General features: G+C 37.1%; 1 protein-coding gene across 13 annotated transcripts in view; it reads left to right on the top strand.

The window, feature by feature from the left end:
* TCF4 (transcription factor 4) overlaps positions 1 to 23,986 on the top strand; it is a 417,049-nt gene that overhangs the window by 180,804 nt on the left and 212,259 nt on the right. For all 13 annotated transcript variants that reach the window (XR_015696633.1, XR_015696636.1, XR_015696632.1 and 10 more), the window contains one exon: positions 23,323 to 23,387. Coding sequence is in view for 1 of the 13 variants with exons in the window: in XM_087715341.1 (XP_087571467.1) it covers positions 23,323 to 23,387 (65 nt within the window). In the remaining 12 variants the exon portion in view is untranslated. The remainder of the gene's footprint in view (positions 1 to 23,322; positions 23,388 to 23,986) is intronic.

Below are 23,986 nucleotides of genomic sequence, written 5' to 3'. Positions count from 1 at the left end.
CCCTTCAAGCAGGAAACTCTATGTCATCTCTTCTTAAAACTCTCCAGTGATGGAGCCACCCATAGCATCTAGAGGCAAGTTGTTCTACTGATTAATTTCTACTTAGTTCCCGGTTGAATCTCTCCTTGACCAGTTTCCATCCATTATTCCTTGTCCTGCCTTCAGGAGCTTTGGAGAATAGGTTGACCCCCCTCCTCTTTGTGGCAGCCCCTGAGATATTGGAACACTGCTATCAAGTCACCCCATGTCCTTCTTTTCATTAAATTAGACATACCCAGTTCCTGCAACCATTCTTCATACGTTATAGCTTCCAGTCCCAGAATCATCATCGTTGCTCTTCTCTGCATTCTTTCTAGAGTCTCAACATCTTTTTTACATCATGGCAACCAAAACTGGATGCAATATTCCAAGTGGGGTCTTACCAAGGCATTATAAAGTGGTACTAGCACTTCACATGGTCTTGATTCTATATTAACACAGGGATATTTTTTATATTTGTATCTAGCAATGTCAACTGAAATTTTGAAAGCTTCTGCCATGCTAACTTATAAGTTGCCACGTATTTTTTGTTCATTTTGCTGCAGCCAATCAATGCAGCTAGCCCTCTAGAAACAGCTGCACTTAGTTTGTTGTGATATTAACGGCAAAGTGGGATTGCACATTGTCCTCTGCAGATTTAAAATTTGCATTTATTTTTCTTTCATGCCATTAAATTGTGGAAGCTCAAGTTAGTGGAGAAAATTCTGCCCCTGACAGTGTGTTAGATTTTCTTTTTTTCACTGCAGTCTCATCCTAACGGCAAGTGTGATTATCTTACTGAGAGTTCTGGTAAAATACATATTTAGGCTAAAGTGTTAATTGTATTTCATAATGGTTAAAGAACACCACTTTTCAAACTCAAAACTACACTAGAATTTTAGATAACAATGTTAACATTACAAAGGTTCAGCGCTGACAGTTAAGGCACTGGGAAGTTCCTTGGATAAGGTATTCCTTTACCATATGGGCATTTTAATTAGCAATAAAAACGTTGATCTGTATACAGTAGCTAGGTTTATAAAGGGCCTGCCTCATTATGGTAGTGTGAATTCTATAACTGCATCTTTCTTTCAGATAGGGATGCGGTGGCGCAGCAGCTAAGATGCCGAACTTGTCAATCAGAAGGTCGGCAGTTCAGCGGTTCAAATCCCTAGTGCCACATAATGGAGTGAGCTCCCATTACTTATCCTAGTTTCTGCCAACCTAGCAGTTTGAAAGCACATTAAAAAATGCAAGTAGAAAAATAGGAACCACCTTTGAGTGTTCTCTTTGCCTTCAGTGCTAAGTCATGCCAGTCACATGACCATGGAGACGTCTTTGGACAGCGCTGGCTCTTCGGCTTAGAAACAAAGATGAACAGTGCACAGAGTCGGAAATGGCTAGCAAACGTGGGGGGGAGGAACCTTTACCTTTATCTTTCTTGCAAGATTTTTGTTTTTTTTTTTTAAACTCTACTATCATTCTCTGCTGAAACTGCCTCTATAGTGTGAACTGAATTGCACTGAAAATTTGCACTATATACTATAGTTATTTAAATGAAGATGCTCATAACATGGAACAGTTTATTTCCACCTCTCTAGAGATATATCCATAGAATACTTTATTGAGTGGTAGTCTTCGTTCAGCAGGCACCATTGGGATCAACAGCTTGATCGTTAAACAAAACAGTCACCAAGTTTTCAAACATGCTTCAGATTTGCTTTGTTTTATACAACCTGCAAAAGTTGTAAATTCAGGGATTGGTCAAAAAGTTACTTTTTCATTATCATCATGATTGCAAATAGTCACTAAACAAGTTGTTCATTAAACGAGGAGTGCATCTACTACCTCTGCCAATTTGTACCCTCTATTTCTTTGTGTAAGATCTAATTAAACCGGTGTGTAAGATCTAATTAAACCGGTAAGAGTAGCAATGGAAATCTAATTATTTTAATTAAATTATTAAATAATATTTTAAAAGATTTTTTGTTTTTGTTTTCCCTCATCAAAATAATGGTGAAATAAAGTGGAAAGCATTTGGGGTGAAAACGTCATCTTCTTCCAGACTTTGTTCCCCATCCTTAATTTCTGTCACAAGATTTTGACCTTATTTCCACTCTCGATTTGGCAAGGTAACCTTGGACAAATAGGGAGGTTCTATTGTGAATTGGAGAGTATTAAAGGCAAATATGGAAAAACTTCTTTTCCAGGTTCTATTTAACACATGGAAAAGAAAGGAAATGTTGGTTGACGATCCTCCCTCCCTCCCCATCTCTCTCCCTCCTTCCCATCTCTATCCCTCCCTCCACATCCCTCCTTCCCTCCCATCTTCCGCCTTTCCTTTCTCCCTTCCTTCCTTCTTTCCTCCCTCCCTTCCCACCAAGCAATCTTTGGTGGCTTATTTTGACAAAGTGGCCTATTCATACCTACCTCTTATTGTTTTGCTACTACAGATTCATAATTATATTCCCCTTTGTTTTCTGTTTCCCCAGAGTAAACTGTATTACGTTGTGGCCTAATAAATAAAATTATGGTGAATCAAAATTCATGGATTTGTATGTTGTGCGGAAGGGCACAAAGACACTTATTTGATACAACACCTTGAAGAATTAGGATGACTTATTCCCACATTCATTTCTCTATTCTTCTGAAAAATTCTCAAGCAAAACTGAAGCTTTGCTGATTTGAAAGATTCAGTCTGTAATGCAAAGCTTTGCTTATAATAGCCGGTCAGAGAAATGTAATCAGATAAGCTTCACCGTGCTTATGGTAATAGAATATTCTAGTTACAAGGAATGAGAGAGTACTTGTAGATGTTCTGCAAAGGGATTATTTTTTATGCAGTATTACTTTCTTTGGGAATCCTTTCCCCACTTTAGTGCAGTTTAAACAAAGCTAATAGTAGTCTTCCCCAAAGTTAGTCTTTGCCAAGTAAGCTATGAGTGTTAGTTGCATAGGCGGATTGGAGTGAGGACAGGAAATTATCCCATAATTCTAAATAGGCTTCACAGCATGGAGAATTCTTGCTACTCTCCTTGTGCTTGTGGTTTGCTTGCAACATTTCATTACCTGACTAGGTTATACCATCATTGTTAATGAGTGTGAGGTTTAACTACTGCAGCTTGCCCTTGCCAGTGTTGGTGGGGATATGATTTTCTTCTTGGTAGATCCGTCATTAAGGTATTGTTTGCTACTTAATTGTTTGTCTGGTGTTAATCCCAGTTTATCTGGTTGGCTGCTGAAGATGATGTGTTCTGGTCTTTCCTTCTAAGCATTTGATTGTCTCCTTTGAATGGGATGTAAATGTGGTTTATCTCTATATGTCTATTCATAACATAGCCAGACAATGCTACATAAGTAATAATTCCACAAAGTTCAGTCTGAATGGATGAATTCTTTTATTCTGTTGTACATGTCCCTTGGAAAGGTCAATGAAACAAATGTAGGGTTCAGATTTTTCTTTGCAAAATAATCTTCTAGACTTGGCTTCTGGTAGACTATCAAAGATGCGTATTCCTTTTTCAGATTCAGCTGTAAAAAAAGAACCATGTGTCACCTTACTCATTAAAAACATTTATTTTCTTATAAATTATCAGAATGACTATGTTAAGCTCAGGGTAGTTTGGTTAAAAGAAGGGACAGTAGACCTTTGTTCATTGTGAGACTCAGTAATGCTTAAACCCAGGCAGTTAAAACAATTCCTGTATATTGACTGCTGAGTAAAATACATGGTGGTTAAATAAATGATAAATATCAGAGGCTGAATGGGTACTTGAATCTGTGTGTCTTTGATCTGAGTCCAACTTCTACACAATAACACACTGTACTAAACTGGCTGTGTCTCTCCATTGGGTTCCTATTGTCCCACGGAAGATTACAATTGTTGTTGTTCTATACCCCAAAATGTGAAATTGCAGTCATTAGTTCTTTTTAGCTAGTGTTGGCATTCCTATGCATCAGGTTCTAGGATGTTGTATTGGCGTGCTTATGTTGATCAAAGTTTATTCTCAGAGACCAAGCATCAAGAGGAGAAAGGAAATAAGATATGTCCAGTGGTGGGATTCAAATAATTTAACCGGTTCTCTACCCTAATGACCAACTGGTTGGCATGCCTCAGCAGTCATGTGACTGGGTGGGTGTGGCCAAGTCAATGTCACTCACATCGATGGGCGCTTCATCTTAGTTGTTACAATGTAATAAGGGTTAAACCGGAGAGGCAGTTTCTGTAAGCTGGGCAATAAAGATTAGGCTAGAAATAACACCAGAATGTTTCCTTCCTGCCTTCCTAACAGGATTAGCCCCGTAAAGTGGGGGGGGGGGAATATTTGTTCCAACAAATGATTCTCCAAACTGCTTAGAAAGTTAACAACCGGTTCTCCTGAATAGATGCGAACTGGCTGAATCCCACCATTGGATGTGTCTGTTTCCCTTGATCTTTTCCTCTAAATTCATGACTGGAAAAGAGTAAAAGTGAGTGGAAATAGAAGCTCCCCACCCCCAACACACCATTTTGTCCATGGGCCTTAATTTGGAATTGGCAAGTGATTCATCTGGAGATAGAAATATAAATCTGTAGAAAAATACACAATACAACCCCTGATATAAAATGGTCACACTTTGTCTAGTTGAGTAAAAGTTTATGATGAGATATTGCCCATCTCAAAAAAGTATATCATTTAATAATATTTTATAATTTAGGTATGGGGCAAAAAAAAACAAAAAAAAACACATGAGAATTCTGCTTGTATTGAATGAAAAAAGGCTGTCATTTAGAACAGGGATTCCCAGCTTATTATTTGGAACTGAGCCATGTTCTGTTCTCTATAAATAATATGAGAGACTAACTTCCTGTTATTCTTTTTTCTAAAATAATAAATGTTGTGACCTGTCTAGAATGTCCATTTGTATAATTCAAAACAATTAATTTACAAGCAAATACAATAAGACAGTGAAGCCCAGGTATTTCTATACCTGCTTGATAACTGAAATTAAAGCCTTCGATGCCGTTTCTTCCTAGAAGAGGGTTTAGTTTCCATCTTGGAATCAGACTGTAGGTTCTTTGTATCTTGTGGTGGTGGATTCAAAGTTATTTCCCTTGAGAAGCCAATTCTTCTCAGTCAACCCAAGGAGCACATGGTACATCTAAATCCTACTGTAATTCATCAAGGGGCGCGGTGGCTCAGTGGCTAAGACGCTGACCTTGTCGATCAGAAAGGTCGGCAGTTCAGTGGTTCAAATCCCTAGCGCCACGTAACGGAGTGAGTTCCCGTTACTTGTCCCAGCTTCTGCCAACCTAGCAGTTTGAAAGCGTGTAAAAATACAAGTACAAAAATAGGGACCACCTTTGGTGGGAAGGTAACAGCATCCCGTGCACCTTTGGCCTTTAGTCGTGCCAGCCAAATGACTACGGAGACGTCTTCAGACAGCGCTGGCTCTTCAGCTTTGAAACAGAGATGAGCACACCCCCTAGAGTTGGGAATGACTAGCACATACATGCGAGGGAAACCTTTATCTTTACCTAATTCATCATAACCAACCAAATATCTAAGGAAGTCTAGTTAATCCTAATTATTTCTGGATAATACATGTAACATCAAAACATATAAAAAGGTTCCACTGTTGGCAGATCTATCAGCGGGGAACCATGTAGAACCATGTATAACACTCTTCTAAGTGGTAGTAGCTATGACGTAAAAAAAAACATTCTGGTGAACTACGAGAGGGTAAATCATACAGAGAATCTTAATTGAGTTGGTCTGTCTGTCTGTCTGTCTGTCTGTCTGTCTGTCTGTCTGTCTGTCTGTCTGTCTATCTATCTATCTATCTATCTATCTATCTATCTATCTAAAATATTGAGGGGTGAATACACACACATAGACACACACACACACATAGTCTGTAGTCAAACTCCTTAATTGTGATGCATTTGCTGAGTTTTCCTCTTCCACCGTCAGCCCTGCTCTGATGCCATATGGTCTAGCATGGAACATTTAACTTGTCAGATATAATGGATTGTCCTGGAAGCAGATTTTTGCTTTGAGCACTCGACTTCTTTCTTGCATTTCACTCTCAGCTCTAGGCTGCAGGATGAAGGATTGTGGTGGAAATGCAAAGAAGAAAGATACAGTTGATTCCCCTTAAGAGAGTGACCTATATGCCACAAAATTTTACCCACAAACGGAGGCATTATCCTTGTCACTGACCCTAACAGGCTGCATGTCAGAACCATTTAAATTTGTCTGGACTTAACAGATTGTGCAAATGTTTCTGAAATCAAGTGTTTAGGAATAATAAAAGCTTCTCATTTCAACTGATGCAGCAACATTGCAGTTCTCCATAGCCAAGCAATGAGCATTATTTATTGTGACCTACATGTAACTTAAGATGCCTATTTTACAAGTCATGGCATCCTTGTTGCTGGGCCTCTTCTGTTCATTTCCTCTTATCCTTACATACGTTCCTAAAGACGGGCCTCTGCCAGTTGGCTTGAGACCCCAAATGGGGGAAGAGCACAGTGGAGGTGGTTGACCGAGTAACAACAGATCCCACCTCCCCTCCACTCTGTGCCTGCCCTCTACACACGTTCTTAGATTTTGTAGGTTTGTAGGTTTATTGGATTTATATGCCGCCCTTCTCCCAAGGACTCAGGGCGGCGTACAACATAAAAGAAAACACATATTACAAAAATTAAAAGGGACATTAAATAAAGTATCCACAAAAAACCCCAATTGATATTTACAATAAAAATTTAAAAATTAAATTAAAATTAACAACCAAATTAATCCTATATTTTATTCTATTCAGGCCAGGCCGGCTTGCTGGAAAAGCCAACTTTTTAGGGCGCGTCGGAAGGACCGAAGTTCGGGAATTATTTGGAATTTGGAATTTAATTTTTGGAATTTAATAAAATTTGTATGCCGCCCACTCCCATTTGGGAGTATGCATTTTAATGTGTGGTTTTAATTTATTTATGCTTTAATGTATATGTAAAGATCAGGGGTGAGTTCCGGCTGCCGCTATTGCCGGTTTGCTCAGGGACGCGCCCCGCCCATCCGCACATGCTTCATGAGCGATGCACGCACATGCGCAGTGCAACAAAATTGCTCTGCACACGCGCAGAAGGCAAAACACGAGAGAACCAGTTCGGAGGCATGGCAGGCCTGAATCACTGCTGGTTCCTGCGACCCAGGCTGCCAAGTTACTACCAGTTCAGCCGAACCGGTAGGAACCAACCTCTGGTAAAGATATATATTTTATGACTGTAAGACACCCAGAGTTACCCTATGGTAAAATGGGCAGCCAAGTAAGTAAGTAAGTAAGTAAGTAAGTAAGTAAGTAAGTAAGTAAGTAAGTAAGTTAAGTGAGTGAGTAAATAAATAAATAAATTTTAGGGTCTTCATGGATTAATATGCCATTACTCCAGGTTTAGATAATGCATGTATGTTTGTGACAAACAGAGAGAGAGAGAGATTATTGTTTCTTCTTAATATACATTTAATACATTGTGTTACATAGGATAATTAAGATTTCTCTGAGGCTTAATTTAAACCAGGTTACAAAACAATGAACTCACGGGCAAATTACTCCAGCTTTATATAGAATGTATGGATGTTTGTGAGTAAGAAAGAGACTGTTACTTTTGTTTAATATATATTTAACAGCTGGTGCTACATAGAATACTTTGATTTCTCTGAGTATCCAAGCCCTCTGATGGACTTAATTTAAGCCAGGTTACAAAACAATAGGTCATGAAGAAAACAAAATGTGATGGAGAATTCCTCCTGCTACAAAATATGTTTGTGTTTGTGAGGTTTTCATGAAGAGTTATTTATGAGTTTATTTATGACCAGTCCTTATAGAATTCTCCAATTCAATATCTTTGCTGTATCAACAAACAAGCATCCATACAACCTAATCTGATTTCAGTCTGTTTGTACCTTAGCTAATTTTGAAGCTTCAGTGCACAACCTTCTTAGCCATTACCATCATAGTAGCTTTTGTGAATTCTTTATCAATCCTGACAACATTTAATGTTCATTTTAGTCACACAGTTTTTGGGGCCAAGGCACAATAACTTTTTTGGGGGGGAATAGGGAAATAAAGTTTGGCTATTTAAAAAAAAGTCTGCTAAACTTTCAAAGAATCCTTAACATAATATACTTCATTGCAATTAAAGAAAACAGGTGTCACATAAACAGAAAACTATTTTAGTGCACCGTTTCCCACAATGCACTTTACCTTGGTCTGCTTATTAAATGAAGTGAGAATTCTCCCCATATTTGCAGAATAATTTCCATACCTGTACCTATGGGGTGGGGGGTGGGTAGAACAAAACAAAATAAAACCCCAAATAGGTCTCAAGTGTAACTATATTTTTAGCTTATGTATGCCCTCTGCTGGATAATGCTAATTCAAACGTTTTGGATGAATTATCAAATATTTCATTGTTAAACTACATTGGAAATTTGTACTATAACCTTTTTGATCAGTTGTGTAATTGTTATTCCTGAATCTATCATTAAAGGCAGTGTTTTGTCTTGTTGAGATTAAATGTAAAATGTCCTAACTTCTGTAATATGTATAATTATTATTTTTTTTGTACAGGATCCCCCAGGTATGATCCTAAATGGAATGCCAACTTCAAGTAAACTTTATGGTTTGGATGTTCTAATAATTAGATTTCTTGTAATGAATGGTTTTAAGATGCACAGTACGGCATTTTAGCATTGAAAGCTTTGAATCATCAGTACAGTTTCTGTAAAGATTTGGGCATTAACTGTAGAACTGTAAAACAGTAAAGGCAGGATAAAAATAAACAAACAAAAATAGAATATATTATATTTCCTTTGACATGTCCATGCCATCATTGTAACTCATTACTTGTATTTATCTTTTCTCACCTCACATATATCCAATAATCTTATTGTATGTCATCACATCCAGGAAAAAAATCCTATGAAAAGTTTTGTTCTATTTTGCTTTTACAGTTTAAATCTCTGGATGATTTCTGGTAGCTTCAACAACTAGCCTGGACAACCCATCAAAAAAAAAATGGGTGAGCAAAAGGATCTGTTCTTCAATGAGATGGCTAATTGTCCTGGAATAAGCTCCCTGAAAGACAATTTCACAATCACTACTAGTCTTTGTTGTTGTTACTTGCGAAATCATGTCCAACCCCCATGGACAACGTCCCTCCAGGCCTTCCTGTCCTCTACCATCTTCTGGAGTCAATTTAAGCTCATGCCTACTGCTTCGGTGATTCTATCCAGCCACCTCATTCTCTGTCATCCCTTTCTTCTTTTGCCCTCAATCTTTCCCAGCATTAGGCTCTTCTCCAGCAAGTCCTTTCTTCTCATTAGGTGGCCAAAGTATTTGAGGTTCATCTTCAAGATCTTCTAAACAGCAGTCAGGGTTGATCTCCTCGGACTGACCAGTTTGATTGCCTTGCAGTCCAAGGGACTCACAGGAGTCTTCTCCAGCACCATAGTTCAAAGGCAATCTCAATTCTTTGGCGCTCAGCCTTCCTTATGGTCCAACTTTCACAGCCATCCATTGCAACTGGAAAAACCATAGCCTTGACTATAAACACTTTTGTTGGCAGGGTGATGTCTCTGCTTTTTAGTATGCTGTCTAGATTTGCCTTCGCTTTCCTCCCCGGGAGCAAGCATCTTTTAATTTCTTGGCTGCAGTCCCCATCTGCAGTGATCTGGGAGCCCAGGAAAATAAAATCTGTCACTACCTCCATTTCTTCCCCATCTATTTGCCAGAAATTGAGAGGGTCGGATGCCATGATCTTAGTTTTCTTAATCTTGAGTTTCAAGCCAACTTTTGCAGTCTAGTCTATGATTCTTATACTTCAATAATTGTAATGTTGTGAATATCCTAGTCTGACCTCTTGGCACAATTTGCTGGTAATGAAAACCAGCTCAGGCTGTCTTCTCTCAAATCTTTTTCAACAAACAGATGCTCACACATCATTTACAAATATAGAAGCATTCATTGAATATCAGTTTGAACATCACAGGTTGGATTCAAGAACCACGGAGATGTAGTTACCATCTCATATCTGTACTGATGGGGAAAGTTTAAGTTCACTTAGCATGCTAATTAAACTTAAAATTTGTTGGTTGGATTCAAGCAACACACAAAGCTGCAAACCAGAAAGCAGCATTAAGACTTACTGTGTTATGTGATCTCAGCCCTTGGCATAATAGCTCCAATGCCAGATTATTATTTTTTATGAATTGCATAGGGAAAATGAGTTCACACAGACATTGTGCATTTGTAGTCAGAATTCTTCAACGCAGAGAAACCCTTTTTGGTTAGAAGTATCCGCTAATAAGAGAAAACTAGCGTGTTGTAGCATAGTGATTAAGAAAATCAGGGAGAAAAATCTATCGTTGAAGTTTGAACTGTGAACCTTTAGGTAAATCAACCCTTCTTAGTTTCACAATTTATAGCATGGGATAAAAAAGACCACCTATCTTATAGGGCTATTGTAATGAAAATCGAATTGATGTAAAGGGCTTTGAGTATTTAAGAATTTCCTTTATATATTGCACAAAGACAGTATTTTGATTTCCTGTGGTTTATTGAATAAACAGCCGTTATTCTAGACATTAAACCATAAACCTTGATTTACGGAACATAGTACCTGGAATCATATAATAGAGTAACTCCTAAGATAATATAGGTTTTTCTTGCATCAACCCAGCCTATGTACATTTTTCTTAGAAGTTGTGGCTGTGATCAAGTTCTCCAATGTGGTTTTTTTTTTAACCTACACATCGAAGAGCAAATAGCATTTTTTTTTAAAAAAGAATGATGACCTTGCCAAAGCATTAGGACTGTGACTTTGTGACAAAAATGACACCCTGATATAGGAGAGCCAATTTGGTCTAGTGAACAAGGCACCAGGAGGCTGTGTGTTCTAGTTCCGCCTTAGGCATGAAAGCCGATTGGGTGCCTTTGGGCCAATCACCTTTTCTCAACTCAACCCACTCAAAAGGTTGTTGTGGGGGGAAATAAGAAGAGGAAGGAGCATTAAGTATACTCTCTACCTTCAAATATTTATAAAATTAATAAAATAAAAGGTGGGATATAAATAAATAAAATAAATAGCAATAGCACTTAGACTTATATACTGCTTTACAGTGGTTTACAGTGGTTTACCGAGTCAGCCTATTGCCCCCAACAATCCAGGTCCTCATTTTACCCACCTTGGAAGAATGGAAGGCTGAGTCAACCTTGAGCCTGGTGAGATTTGAACTGCCAAATTGCAGGCAGCCAGCAGAAGTAGCCTGCAGCACTGCACTCTCACCACTGCACCACCGCAGCTCATAAATAAATAAATATATTCTCTCCAGACATCTCATTCAACTACATAAGTTAGAGCGCCTGTACATTGATGTATGTGTCCTATTTATTTTCCCTGTGGGTGTCCAGTGTTCTTTAATTAGGTTTAATCATAGCACAGTCAAGAAGAATAGGCTATTCTATGTGGCCAGAACACAGACAATGCTTCCTGACATCATCCTTATGAATGCAAGATGATGATGATGATGATGGTAACGATGATGATGAAGAATAATGAACCAGAACTAATCATTATCTATGGCACTGGAAAGTAGGTAGAAGTGTAATAGAACAAACAGAGAAGTTGTGTTGGTAAGCAGTGAAAACTCCCATCATTTTCAGCCAAATAATTGAAATGGCTTTCTTCAATCAACCTTTTTTAAAAAACCAAGAAATTTAGTCAATCTCAACATTTGTTCAAAGGTAAATGTTCTGTCTTTATTGTTAGTTCAAACATATGTGCTAGTCGTTCCTGATTCTAGGGGACAGTGCTCATCTCCTTTTCAAAGTTGAAGAACCAGTGCTGTCCAAAGACTTCTCCATGGTCATGTGGCCGGCATGACTCAACGCGAAAGGCGCATGGAACTCTGTTACCTTCCCACCACAGGTGGTTCCCATTTTTTCTACTTGCATGTTTACATGCTTTCGAACTGCTAGGTTGGCAGAAGCTGGGAGAAGTAATGGGAGCCCACTCTGTTACGCAGCACTAGGGATTCGAACCACCGAACTACCGACCTTTCTGATGGACAAGCTCAGCGTCTTAGCCACTGAGCCTCCGCATCCCACATTGTTCAAAAGTAAGGTATTTTAACAGTTTTACTATAATAAATATGGTAAGGTGATCAGGACTATGCTGACCCCAACAGTGCAGAAATTGTTTTTTTAAAATAGTGCAAAGGCATTTGTATATTGCATTAATTTATTTTCCGTTTCTACATTTCCGCATTCATTTTTGGTGATCCTGAATTAGTTAACTGTAAACATCAGATTTATCTCTCTTAAATCTATGCAGTGTGGATTGCACAAAGTACATAAGGTTAGCACAGAGAACAGATTACACTAAGTTGGGATTTTTCCCCCTAAATTTAATATACTTTCATATAGGTTTATTTTTGGTTGCTTTTGTCCTTCTATATTTTAATGAAGGTGACTTCTACCCAGGTATGTGGTTAGTCCGTCAGGCATGTGATTGTCAGCAGTCATTTAAAAGATGGTGTGGTGTGGTCATGGCGCACCGTTTCAAAATGCAACTCCAATGCAGGTCCCTATCTACAGAACCATATGTGGCTCAAGACATGCATATATAGGAAGCTGCTGTCCGAAGCAAAGTTTTGTCTACCTGATCTGGATTGCCACCCACCTGCTTTGGGTGAACCAGGAATGGCTTGATAGGAGTGCTCTGTGGCACCATTCCCTTGGAAAGAGCCTGTCATTCTCAGGGACTCCTGGAAGTGGGTAAAAAAACTGACTTGAGGATCAGTGAAGCCTACATTGATTATTAGTTTTAATGGATTTGTATCATGGTAGCTATTTTATGTGTTACTAATGCCTGTCTCTCCTTGAGGGAAATGGCTGGTCCAAAACATGAGAGTGAGAGAGGAGGGAGGGAAGGAGAGAGAGAGAGAACGAGAGAGAGGGAGGGAGGGAGGGAGGGAGATAACCAAGCATCAGCTATTAAAGCAAAGGATTAACTAAATAGATGATGTGGGTGGGTTGGATGGATGGATGGATGGATGGATGGATGGATGGATAGATAGATAGATAGATAGATAGATAGATGATAGATAGATGATAGATAGATGATAGATAGATAACCAAGCACCAGCTGTTAAAGCAGAGGATGAACTAAATAGATGATAAATATGATGGATGGATAGATAGATAGATAGATAGAGCGAGCTAAGCCAAAATATTGTATAAAAAATTGATAGTGGAAAATGGAGGGGGGGGGGGCAGGAGAAAAAATATATATTCTGAGCAGAACAAAAATTTTCCTTAATGACTGTTCCTCCAGTTAGTCTCAAGATAAAATTTACAAATTGATCTTTAGAGGCACTGTGCTCGCTCTTACGTTTTGCTAAAAATCTAGAGAGGGGAAGGTGTGATAAGTGTGATTCCCAACTTAATCTCTTTCCAGCCAAAATCCTTGAATTGCTTTTTAGATAAGGTTTAGAATTAATCTAATCCAGTTTTTCTCAGATTATTCTCTTTATATCTGTTGTCACTTTTTTAGATTTAGCACCTAAACAAGCTAAGGGTCTGTCTGTCTGTCTGTCTGTCTGTCTTCCATCCATCCATCCATATATCCATATATCCATTTTTTCTGGAGGAAAATAGTTTAGTTATCCTGGCCAAACACATTGCTATGAAATGCTCACAAGAAATGTATTTTGACTATTATCTTACAATATCCTTAGATTGTTCAGCATTAGTATCCATTGACTCAACTGTTAGGGCTACATTTTTGTTTATAGCAATATAGCAGTAGACTTATATACCGCTTCATAGGCCTTTCAGGCCTCTCTAAGCGGTTTACAGAGAGTCAGCATATTGCCCCCAACAATCTGGGTCCTCATTTTACCCACCTCGGAAGGATGGAAGGCTGAGTCAACCCTGAGCCGGTGAGATTTGAACCGCTGACCTGCTGATCTAGCAGTAGCCTGCAGTGCTGCATTTAACCACTGCGCCACCTTGGCTCTAGAAATATACCTCTAGAAATTTGGTTTGCCTTTTAAAGCCATATAAGTTTAGTTGTCCAATTTAATTATGGTGCTTTTGTAGCCTCTGAGATCTCAGCTATTTTAACTTTGGCAGGGTTATAAGTGTATTTTTGGAAACAACCATGCCCTTCTGCCTGTGGGTGATGCTTTAACAATCATTTTTTCACAACTAACTGAAACTGAATTGCAGTTCAGAAGAAAAACGAATATTTTTTTAAAAAAGTTATACCTAGTTCAAGAAAAGTAAATGTGCATGGGTTATTTTGAAATCTTAATTAAAAGAATTGGATTGGATCCAGATGTAGGTACATAGAGTGAGTTATTGGAAGCAGACTTTTAAAACCTCTGCTCCATTCACTGACTATATTTTGGTTTTGTCCATCATATCTGTCTCCATTTGATATCTAACTCCTCCAAACATCTTTTGAACAAATTCCAAATTTAACAGTTCTTGCACGTACTCAATAAAAAGAAACTTATTATTTGTTTGGAGGTAAGAACACAAGTTAATGTTGTTGCTGTTTGTGATTGGTTGGAAACCTCAAATTTTAGTCAACATGGAAAGGAATTGTTTTCTTGCTTAATAGCTGAAATATCATATAAGATCTTGACATTGTCAAATGAGATGTTTGAAATCAAAATCAGGGAATCTCATTGTCAGGGTTCCAAATAGCATCCTCTATGAAATAATAGCTCGAGGCAAGAAGTTCCTCAAAAGACCAATTGATTAGAAAAGCCATGTTGGGACATCTGGGGAAACCCAAATCTGAAAACTTCCAGGTTTCCCTCACCCAGTTGAAAGTTCAAGACCCTGCCCCAACACCCACAAGTCCATCAAATTGTCCAATCAGTTGCTGCCAATTTCTCCCATCCACATCAATCCAGGTGCAGGGATGAGGCGACCTTGACTTTCTGAGAAGGAATGTTGTTATGACTACACATCTCCCAAGCTCCATACCATCCTACCTCCCAGTTTCCCATAGTAACTATGTTTGAATATGTGGCAGGCTTGAGGCCCTATCCCCACCCCCCATGGCTTCCAAACCTGACACTCATCTCACACTACTTACTCTTGATGTGAGCTATGTAGTAAAGGGAGGAAGCCTTTGACTCCCCCCCCCCCTCAATTTCTGAGATAAATAATCTAATGGAAGGTCTCAGATATGTGTTTTCCAGTGAAATACTTTCAGTTTGTATATTTACAAACTGTTTACAAACTTTCCATTTGTATATTTATTGTTCTTTTCCTGTATTTTTCATTGACGGGAACTAGTTCAAAACATATTTTTTTAAAAACCCTACCTTTTTATTAGCATGTTCTATTTGATTACAAACTAGACATACCCAGTTCCTGCAACCGTTCTTCGTATGTTTTAACTTCCAGTCCCCTAATCATCTTTGTTGGTCTTCTCTGCACTCTTTCTAGAGTCTCCACATCCTTTTTACATCGTGGCGACCAAAACTGAATGCAGTATCCCAAGTGTGGCCTTACCAAGGCATTATAAAGTGGTATTAACACTTCATATAGATGCACATTGTTCTGCATTTATTTTCCTGTAGATTTTTAAAAATCCATATTTTACTGCTTCAGTTTGAGATGTTGTCTTAAAATATACCTGGACAAACCTTTTGTGATAAAAGAAGCCTTTAAAATTGTTAGGAAATTGATAATGGATATATTAAGACATTTGTTTTAAGTCATTGGTGTACGAAATGATATGGAGTTCTTCATATGTAAGACCATCTGAATAAATTGAGACTATTTTGCATAAAATGAGAAGTCCCTATGAGACAAACAAATTTAGAGATGCATCACAAAGGTAATAAGATTTCTTTAAGCCATGGAATATTATTGCTTCAAAGGGCATTGGAACACAAAACTTGTTAGAAAAAAATGTTACTGAATTAGAATTAAGTTATATTTGTATTCTCAGCTCCTGTATCTGCTATATAAATCAATATTTCCTGTATGGTGTATTAAGAAATGTTTACTGACTACTTTTTTAAAGAATGAACTATTGAATGAATACAGTAAAAGGCCATAATTTTGTAGGCAAATTGGTAGCTTGGGCAGTACATATAATCTATTAATATTAAGTGTGACCTTCATATAGCAAACCTCATTTGTCAAAGTTGAAAAATATTTCTTGGGCCCAACAGCACACAATTTGAAGCAAATATCAGATTTTTAAGTAATGACTGATAGCTTATATGCATCAGATGTTAAGATTAAAACCAAATAAACACTGACACCAGTTTCTGTGGCTGATGTGCACCAGAATGTAAGCTGGAGTAAAAAGAGCTTCAAAAATAAAGCATCAACCAATATTGAGGTTTTGCACAATGTTCATTTATGCCACATATGCTGTTCTGAGTAAGCTCTCAGTCAGCTATTTAGGCTAACAGAATCAACACGGGAGTTTGCAGAGTCCCCTTGCGATTTGTAGGTGTCAGAAACATTGAATCAGCCTGACACCAAAAACTGTCCATCTGGAAAGATCTTTACATTAAGTGCACCTTTAAACTTTGCCTTTGTCTTTATCTTCTCATGTGGTATGTTAAACTGTATAATCTCCAGTTGTAATAGCACATAACAGTGGCAACATTATGCCCCTTTAGGAACAATCCATCTCTCTCTATGTCAGTGTATTCATTAAAGTTTTTTCATGTTTTGAAAATAATATCCATTCGCCTTTTGCTGTATCTCTGGGGCATATCAATTTCTTAACCTAAAATTGTTGCTTGTCTGTCTATTGATTTGAAATGCCAGTGTAATGACTTGATCTGGGCAAATAGTTCGTGTTGTCTTACTTTCATTCTGTACCCTCTATTTTTTCTGTCCTAACAATGGTTTCCTGTGATATCTGAATTTTAATAGTTTATGGTTAAAACCAAGTATATAATAGTTTATAAACCACTTTTACATCAAGGTTTCAAAACATCACTTTGAGACAGTTTCTGTAGTAATAGTAGTAAACGGTGCAGCCCATTTTGTTATTCTAAAATTAAAGCACAGGTAAAAATGAAGAAAGCTGGACAAAAGAAAAGGAAGGTTTTTTAAAATACATTCTCTGTTTTCTAAACCATAATTGAGAAATCATTCTTGTTTTTTTCTTTTCTTTTTTTATAATAATGCCTAAATTGAGTCAAGGTTAGGATAAGGTTTGCTTCTGTGTTCAGTAATTTCTATATCTGTGTTGAATATTATATTTCTTTGATATCCATTTTATGTCAATAAACTAGAAATTTGGGGCAAACATATTATTATAAAATGCCAGGAAGAGTCCTTTGGGGTTAGTCTTTGATCCTTTTGTGCATCACACTTCATGAATGTCTAGTACTGAACATTTAAGCTTCAGTCAAAAACTTCAAAAGGTTTCATAAGAAAAGAAACTCTTCCAAGTTATGTTTTAGTTCAGTGTCATAGAAGAAATGCTAGGTCCCCAATTGCTTTCTTTTCAAACAAAATGAAGATCCCCCGTAATGCCATGAAATGGGATTTATGCATCACAATTGTTAGATTATATTTCATTAATGAAACTCACAATGGCTATGCTCACACAACCAATTTAACCAGGTCAAATAAAAGTTTTTATTTGCAATCAAGCAACATGCTAAGTTTGACTAGTGGTTAACCTTCATTAGGTTGGGGAGGGGAGCAGAGGTCGTTTTCTGGTTCGGACCAGCAGAAATCGTGGGTGGCTCTATTTTGTCCTATTTAGGGATGTTTTTTGAGCAAAGCGCATGCGCGGAAGGCCATGCACATGTGTGAACGGGAATGCCATGCGCATATGTGCGAACCGGTGGGGAAAGGAAGTGAAAACCACCCCTAGCGGAGTTATTTATTTGTAATGGCCCAGGCTGTAGTGGAAATCCAATTATTTGGTTAATTCCCAGTGAATTGGGTAGATCTATGTTGCTCTGCATTTCTATTACTGTATGTCATTTATTATCACAAAAGACTAGGAGAGCCCTAATAGACATGATTTCTCTAAACAATGGAGCAGAATTGGACATGAGTAGTTTATATGTGCAGTTATCTAAATAAAATTATATAGAGTCACTGGAGAGCTACGAATGAATGAATGAATGAATGAATGAATGAATGAATGAATGAATGAATGAATGAATGATGTATGTGGTTTATTAATCCCTCTATATGTCTTAATACATTGTTTAGCCATAAGGAAGTAAGATAGGAATAGAAATAGAAATAATAAATCTAAAATGTTTCCTAAATACATTATAAGCATCTTATAGGCAGCCATTTGTCTGGAATGGTATAGGTCTGCTTGAGCAGTGGGTTGGACTAGAAGACCTCCAAGGTCCCTTCCAACTCACTCTGTTATTCATTATATGTAACCTCTTTGTATCTGAAACTTCTTGTCTTATAGGTAGCATATGAAGACAAGTTTGTCTCATTTTCCAAGCATAAATCTCCCACATATACCATGATGGGCACTTCAGCGTGAGAAGATATTGATACTGAACAGAAAGCTTACTTTTTCTATCTCTTTCCCATGGATTTTCTTTTCTTTTTACCAAATGCCTAGCAATTTAAAATTACAGAATGAATAATCCCTTGCAATGAAATAAGCAATTTAGTCCAGACAGAAGCGGTCCCATGACTGTGAAAATTAGGAAAATGAATACAAATGTTCCTCAACCATCTGAAGTCAAACTATATTTGAAGATATGTCACCGTGCCTCTTGAATCCAACTGTCACAAAAGTTAAAATATTAAGAGTATCGCGAATGTAGAAGCGAGATTTCTATTGGTAGAGCAAAGACGAGCTGACCTTTCTTTCAGAACAAAAGGGGGGGGGAGTTATATGAGAGTTAGATGACTTGAATTTTTGGCTTAATTCAATTAATTTTTCAGAGGACGTTACCGAGAAGCAGCCGGCTTCTTTATGGACTGACTGGAAATCCTGCAATGTTTTTGTGCTGGGTTTTTTTATTTTTCTCTTTTCCTCATTTTGATTACAGTTAATCTCAGATGCTGGGAACTGCATAGTAAGCAACTGAGTTTAGAGGAGATTTTTTTTTTTTAATTTTATTTCTTGGGTGTTTATTGAGTGTCTGCATGTGTATTATGCCTTAGAGAAAAACCTTGGCAGTTCATTCTGTTTTTCTTTGTATGTATTTTGGCTGATGTGTATTCTGTCTGTTTATTTATTTAAAAAGGTATTAGTATAATTAATAATGCATTTCCTTTGAATCACTCTCAGGGTTCCCACTTGTATAATAGTAAGTCATTGTTTGGGTCATCTTCTCGTAAGTTTTATTTCGACTATCACAACATAGTGGTTTTTTTATATATATACTTAGCAGTCAGTGCAATATTGGTCCTAGTGATGGGAAATCTAACCAGATACAGAACAAGTACCCTTTTCTTGGTTTGTATGCAAATTATTAACCGGTACGTTTAAGGTTTGTTTTTTAAAAAAACAACAACTATGGACAGCAATACTCCACACAGTAAAAGACTTGAGCGATTAATGCTACCCTTATGCCTCTTTCGAGTAGTCGTAGCCATGGGGCTTGGCACTGGAACTGTTGTCTTTGTGCCAAAAAATATCCGCAGCGGCTGCCGCATTCTGGTACTGGAAAGGTTGTCTCGAAAATTCCGCAGTGAATGTGTCGAGTTTCTACATTGTTGTCGATTCTTTAAAAAAACCCGAACCCTCAACACACAATCCCTTTAAGAAGTCGCAATTTATAGCATCCCAGTCCACCAATGCACATTGAGAATTGCTGCCTTCCTGTAATACCTGAGAACGATGGGAGATGGCAAAGCAAGTATAAAAATTCCAAGCGAGCTCGCTTTTTGTGTGTTAAATTTATGCACACAGATAGTTGCTTAGAGAGCCCCTGCCAGAATATTATTAGCCCTCTTTCAAATTTTATTCTCTGAAACAAATATGCTAGTGAATTTTAAGCAGAAAACCAACATAAAGAAATTAGCTGATTTTAAAATGAATGTTTCCCCTCCAGAGATTTTTTTCCCCCTCCCTCCATGAATTAGATGACGTCGACCCCCCAAAAAGTCAGTTTATTTCACAATGACAATTGATAGTGCATCTATACGAACGCTGTACACAGACATGCATCCACGTCCCTAAAGAGTTTCATGTAAATTTGATTATTCTGTTCTTAAATGGGAGGAAAGACACGTTCCTGGTTGGATTGGGGTACAAAAATAAAGACATAATAAAAGTTAAAGGCTTACACTCTCAGGATGAAATATGCTCATTCCTGATCTCCAAAGCTATCTGTCTGGTGGTAAAAATGGATGCTACAGATGAAATCTTTACAAGGAGCATAATCCTTAAAAAAAAGAAGAAGTCAATCTCCTGCTGGTTTTTGTGTCTCTTTGGTACCTCACAAGCTTCGGCAGAGTCCTGGATGAGTGCCCATTGATGTCATGGAAACACTCAAATTACTGAGAATGATTCATGTCTGTGCTGTTCTCTTATCCTCCCCCACACAAATAGAAGTAGATTTTTAACCCTGACAACTTGTAATTTGCAGTGCGTTTTATTTTTGCATCTAGATAAATATTTTTTAACCACCGAAATTAAAATGAGACAGTTTGTATCTGATACGATAGTAAGGAGGAGGAGGAGGAGGAGGAGGACAGGTACTCACATAGTAAATGAAATTCATTTGCCTGGTTCTTTATTCAGAAGGTTGGATTTGTTAGCTTTATTCACCCATCTCCTCATTAAAATGTATTTTTGCCTGGTTGAGTTTGAGGAAACTCACCTTGTGGGTGTGAGATGAAGTATAACCTGTGCTGTTTCTTTCCTGTTTAGGACATTTTTTCCCCTGTTCCCTGTCTTATCAATTGTTCATAGACATCTTTTTTCCCCCCACATTAACTCATAGTGCACAAAATCTCAAGTGAGTTCAGTATTTCTACTTTCCTATCTGTAGTTTTCATCACGGTTAGGAAAAGACCCTTTTTATGAAACCACAAAAAACGTGTCACATTTTATATCCTTGGGCATGTAGATAAATTCAATTTGTAGTATTTTGTTTCGTATTCTATTATGACAAGACAATTTTAAAAGCATGTGGAAATTACCATTATTTTTCCCCTGTCTGAAAGGTAAATTCTAAATGACAAGTCAAATAAAAGTAGAGTTATAATTTTATATTAATGTTATTGGCGTACATTTTCAGGGGAATGTGTATAGGAGATTTACTCCCAGTGCAAGTTCCATCTTTTTAACAGTGAAACTGAAAGAAAGTAGAATTCCACATAATATTGTGGATCTGTAGATGCCAATTTGAAATCATGCACAATTTACACAATATAGAAACTTATAGAATGTATTCATCTCAGTCATTATTTTAATTGAATCCCGACTTTATTGGGCAAAACCTTAAATAAAACCTTATGTGCATTTAATCAATTTTTTTTTCAAAAAAAATCAATTTGATACTTGAAACAAGAGTTTAGTTTATTAAACAATTGTTCTATATTAAATTAAAAATGTGAATCTTTTTTCCCTTACACCTTATATTTCAATAATAACAGACTTGAGTATAATATTCTCTAGTAAAATAACATCCTTTAAAGTAAAGGTGGTTTTGCGAAGTATGTGGTAGTAATTAAATGATTCATTTACAGGGGTAATGTACTGTACAATATGTAGCTAGTTATTGCAATTTATTATATGCTTGATTGAAGAAACAACCAGAACTTTGCATTATATTATATCTGGGCACTCAAGGGTCATTACTGTTGTCCACCAAAATTTTTGGAGAGGGTATACACTGTTTTGAATATCCAACAACAATTATTTCTTTCTATGTTAAGCTGTTGAATCTTATCTCTGCTCATCTTAGGTCCACCTAATAGTTTTAAATTATTAAAGCTTAATCTTTCACTTTCTAACCACAGTTGGAATAATTTTGTTAGATTTCATGCCAGAATATTATTCATTTTCATGCGAGGGCCTATCATAGGTCTTTGCTGACCTTATGGAGCAGGGCTTCTAGCTTTTGACATTTTCAACAAATTCCTACTTTGGTTTACTAACAACCATCATAATATATGAAATCCATTCCTCTGTTCTTTTCATCAGATTCACAATGTCCGTATCCAACTATATCATGTCCTGTTGACATTTTAAAGAAAATGTTAAGAGCATGCAGGAAAATCAAAGAAAACACTAGAATTGACATGAAATATCACAATCTATTTGTGTCTCCTACAACTCTGAGAAAGTTGAAACATTGTTAGGGAGTGATATATTTCAATATAAAATACTCTTTCTGGAGCGTAACTACAGAGATCAAGTCATTCAATAGGGAATTCAACTAGGAAAGAGTGAAGAATCAGTCTTGTGATGGGGGTTTCTTTGCTAAATTTACCATCTGGAGTTTTTGATTTATTATCTCTGACCCCACTGGTGACTGCAGTGTAATCAGTGAGAATTATTATGGTCAGGTCACGACATGGATAACCTTCCTGCTGTGCTCATAAAAATAAATTTACGCAGTTTTTAGGGGTAAGAAAGAAAAGGGAAAGAGAGATTCTGTTTCCTCCTTTAAAAATGATTGTCTCACATATATTATTCTGGAGGTTTGAATGGCATTTCCAATTAGAAATGTAATCATAGCAAACAGTGAAGGTATTTTAAAGCAGGGGCCATTAGGAGTTCTATGGCACAGGTCTATGGAAGAATAATGGTTAAGAACAGTGTGCCATTGGAGTTCAGAAAAGGACCAGAAGGCCAAGTTGAGCAAAATAAACGGAGGTCTGTCATGGGTTTCCCCTTATTTTCGTTTTGAGGTATAAGCAGCCATGAACTTCTTTCCTAGATACCATCCTTAGTATTTGGAGGAGTTTGCCAATGGTGTGTCATGAGCAGAAGCATAAAGTAAGTTCCTGAGTTTCAAAACAAGGAAGCTCATCATCTGAAGAAAACTGATTGTCTTCTGTGATTAGAAAATTGTGCTATTGAGATGAGGAACATGTGCCATTCTTCTGTGGTGATATGGAATCAAAATTTATTTACCAAGACCAAAGACGGTAGTGATGTGATTACTATTAAAAAATGGCTTTAAGGACGAGAAGCTTTTTTATGAAATAGATTAAGGACATTCACCATAATGCAATAAATATCATTCTTCTACACAGATTAATTAATTACAAGATGTATTCTTTAACGGTGTTATCAGATAATACCTCTCTCTGTCTCTCCCTCTAAAACAGGTAAAACAGAAAGAAGCTCTTATTCATCATATGGACGAGACTCAAATCTTCAAGGTTGCCATCAGGTAAGAGTCAGTTGATGGTATGAAGTAACATGTGATCCCATGTTTATGTACTATCCATCTTTGTGACATACATCCGGTCTTTTCAAAGAATTTTCAAGGATAGTTCAATAGTGTTTGAAACATTAAATTGTTTTTCTCTTACTTTCTGGTTTTCTGTTGGTTACTAGATTGATATTTTGGTGTATTCCTAGTGAATTGTTTATCAATCTGATTGAAAAGATTACACTGTTGTTGCCCAAATGACAATTCCTGGATAATGAATAGTTCAACTTAAGAAATTGTCAAGAGTTTGTAGGAGGCACCAGTGGAGATTTTAAAGTCATACTGACTTTGGACTGGCTATAACAATAAATTATAATTTCCATAGAGTCTGTAGGATGTTGTGTGAAAACAAGAGTTCTATTGAGAGATAAAAATGTCTGTGAAAATATGATTTGTTGTCTCTTTTTGTTTCTGAATTGTTTTTGGCTGGAAGTCAAGGCCAGCAGGCTAACAGAAAAATCGTCTCAAGGGAAACATGTGTGAGCTAGAAAAATAAAAGTATTTTAATTAAATAATAAAATGCCAAATTAATACAAAGGTATAGCTTCTCTGTGTTT

The sequence above is a fragment of the Thamnophis sirtalis genome, unplaced genomic scaffold (genome assembly GCF_051295495.1).
Source record: "Thamnophis sirtalis isolate CommonGarterSnake01/CBP01778 unplaced genomic scaffold, rThaSir2_p1.2 scaffold_5, whole genome shotgun sequence".
Lineage (NCBI taxonomy): Eukaryota > Metazoa > Chordata > Lepidosauria > Squamata > Natricidae > Thamnophis > Thamnophis sirtalis.
The sequence above is the reverse complement of the archived record's forward strand: the minus strand, read 5'-3'. Positions and strand labels throughout refer to the sequence as shown.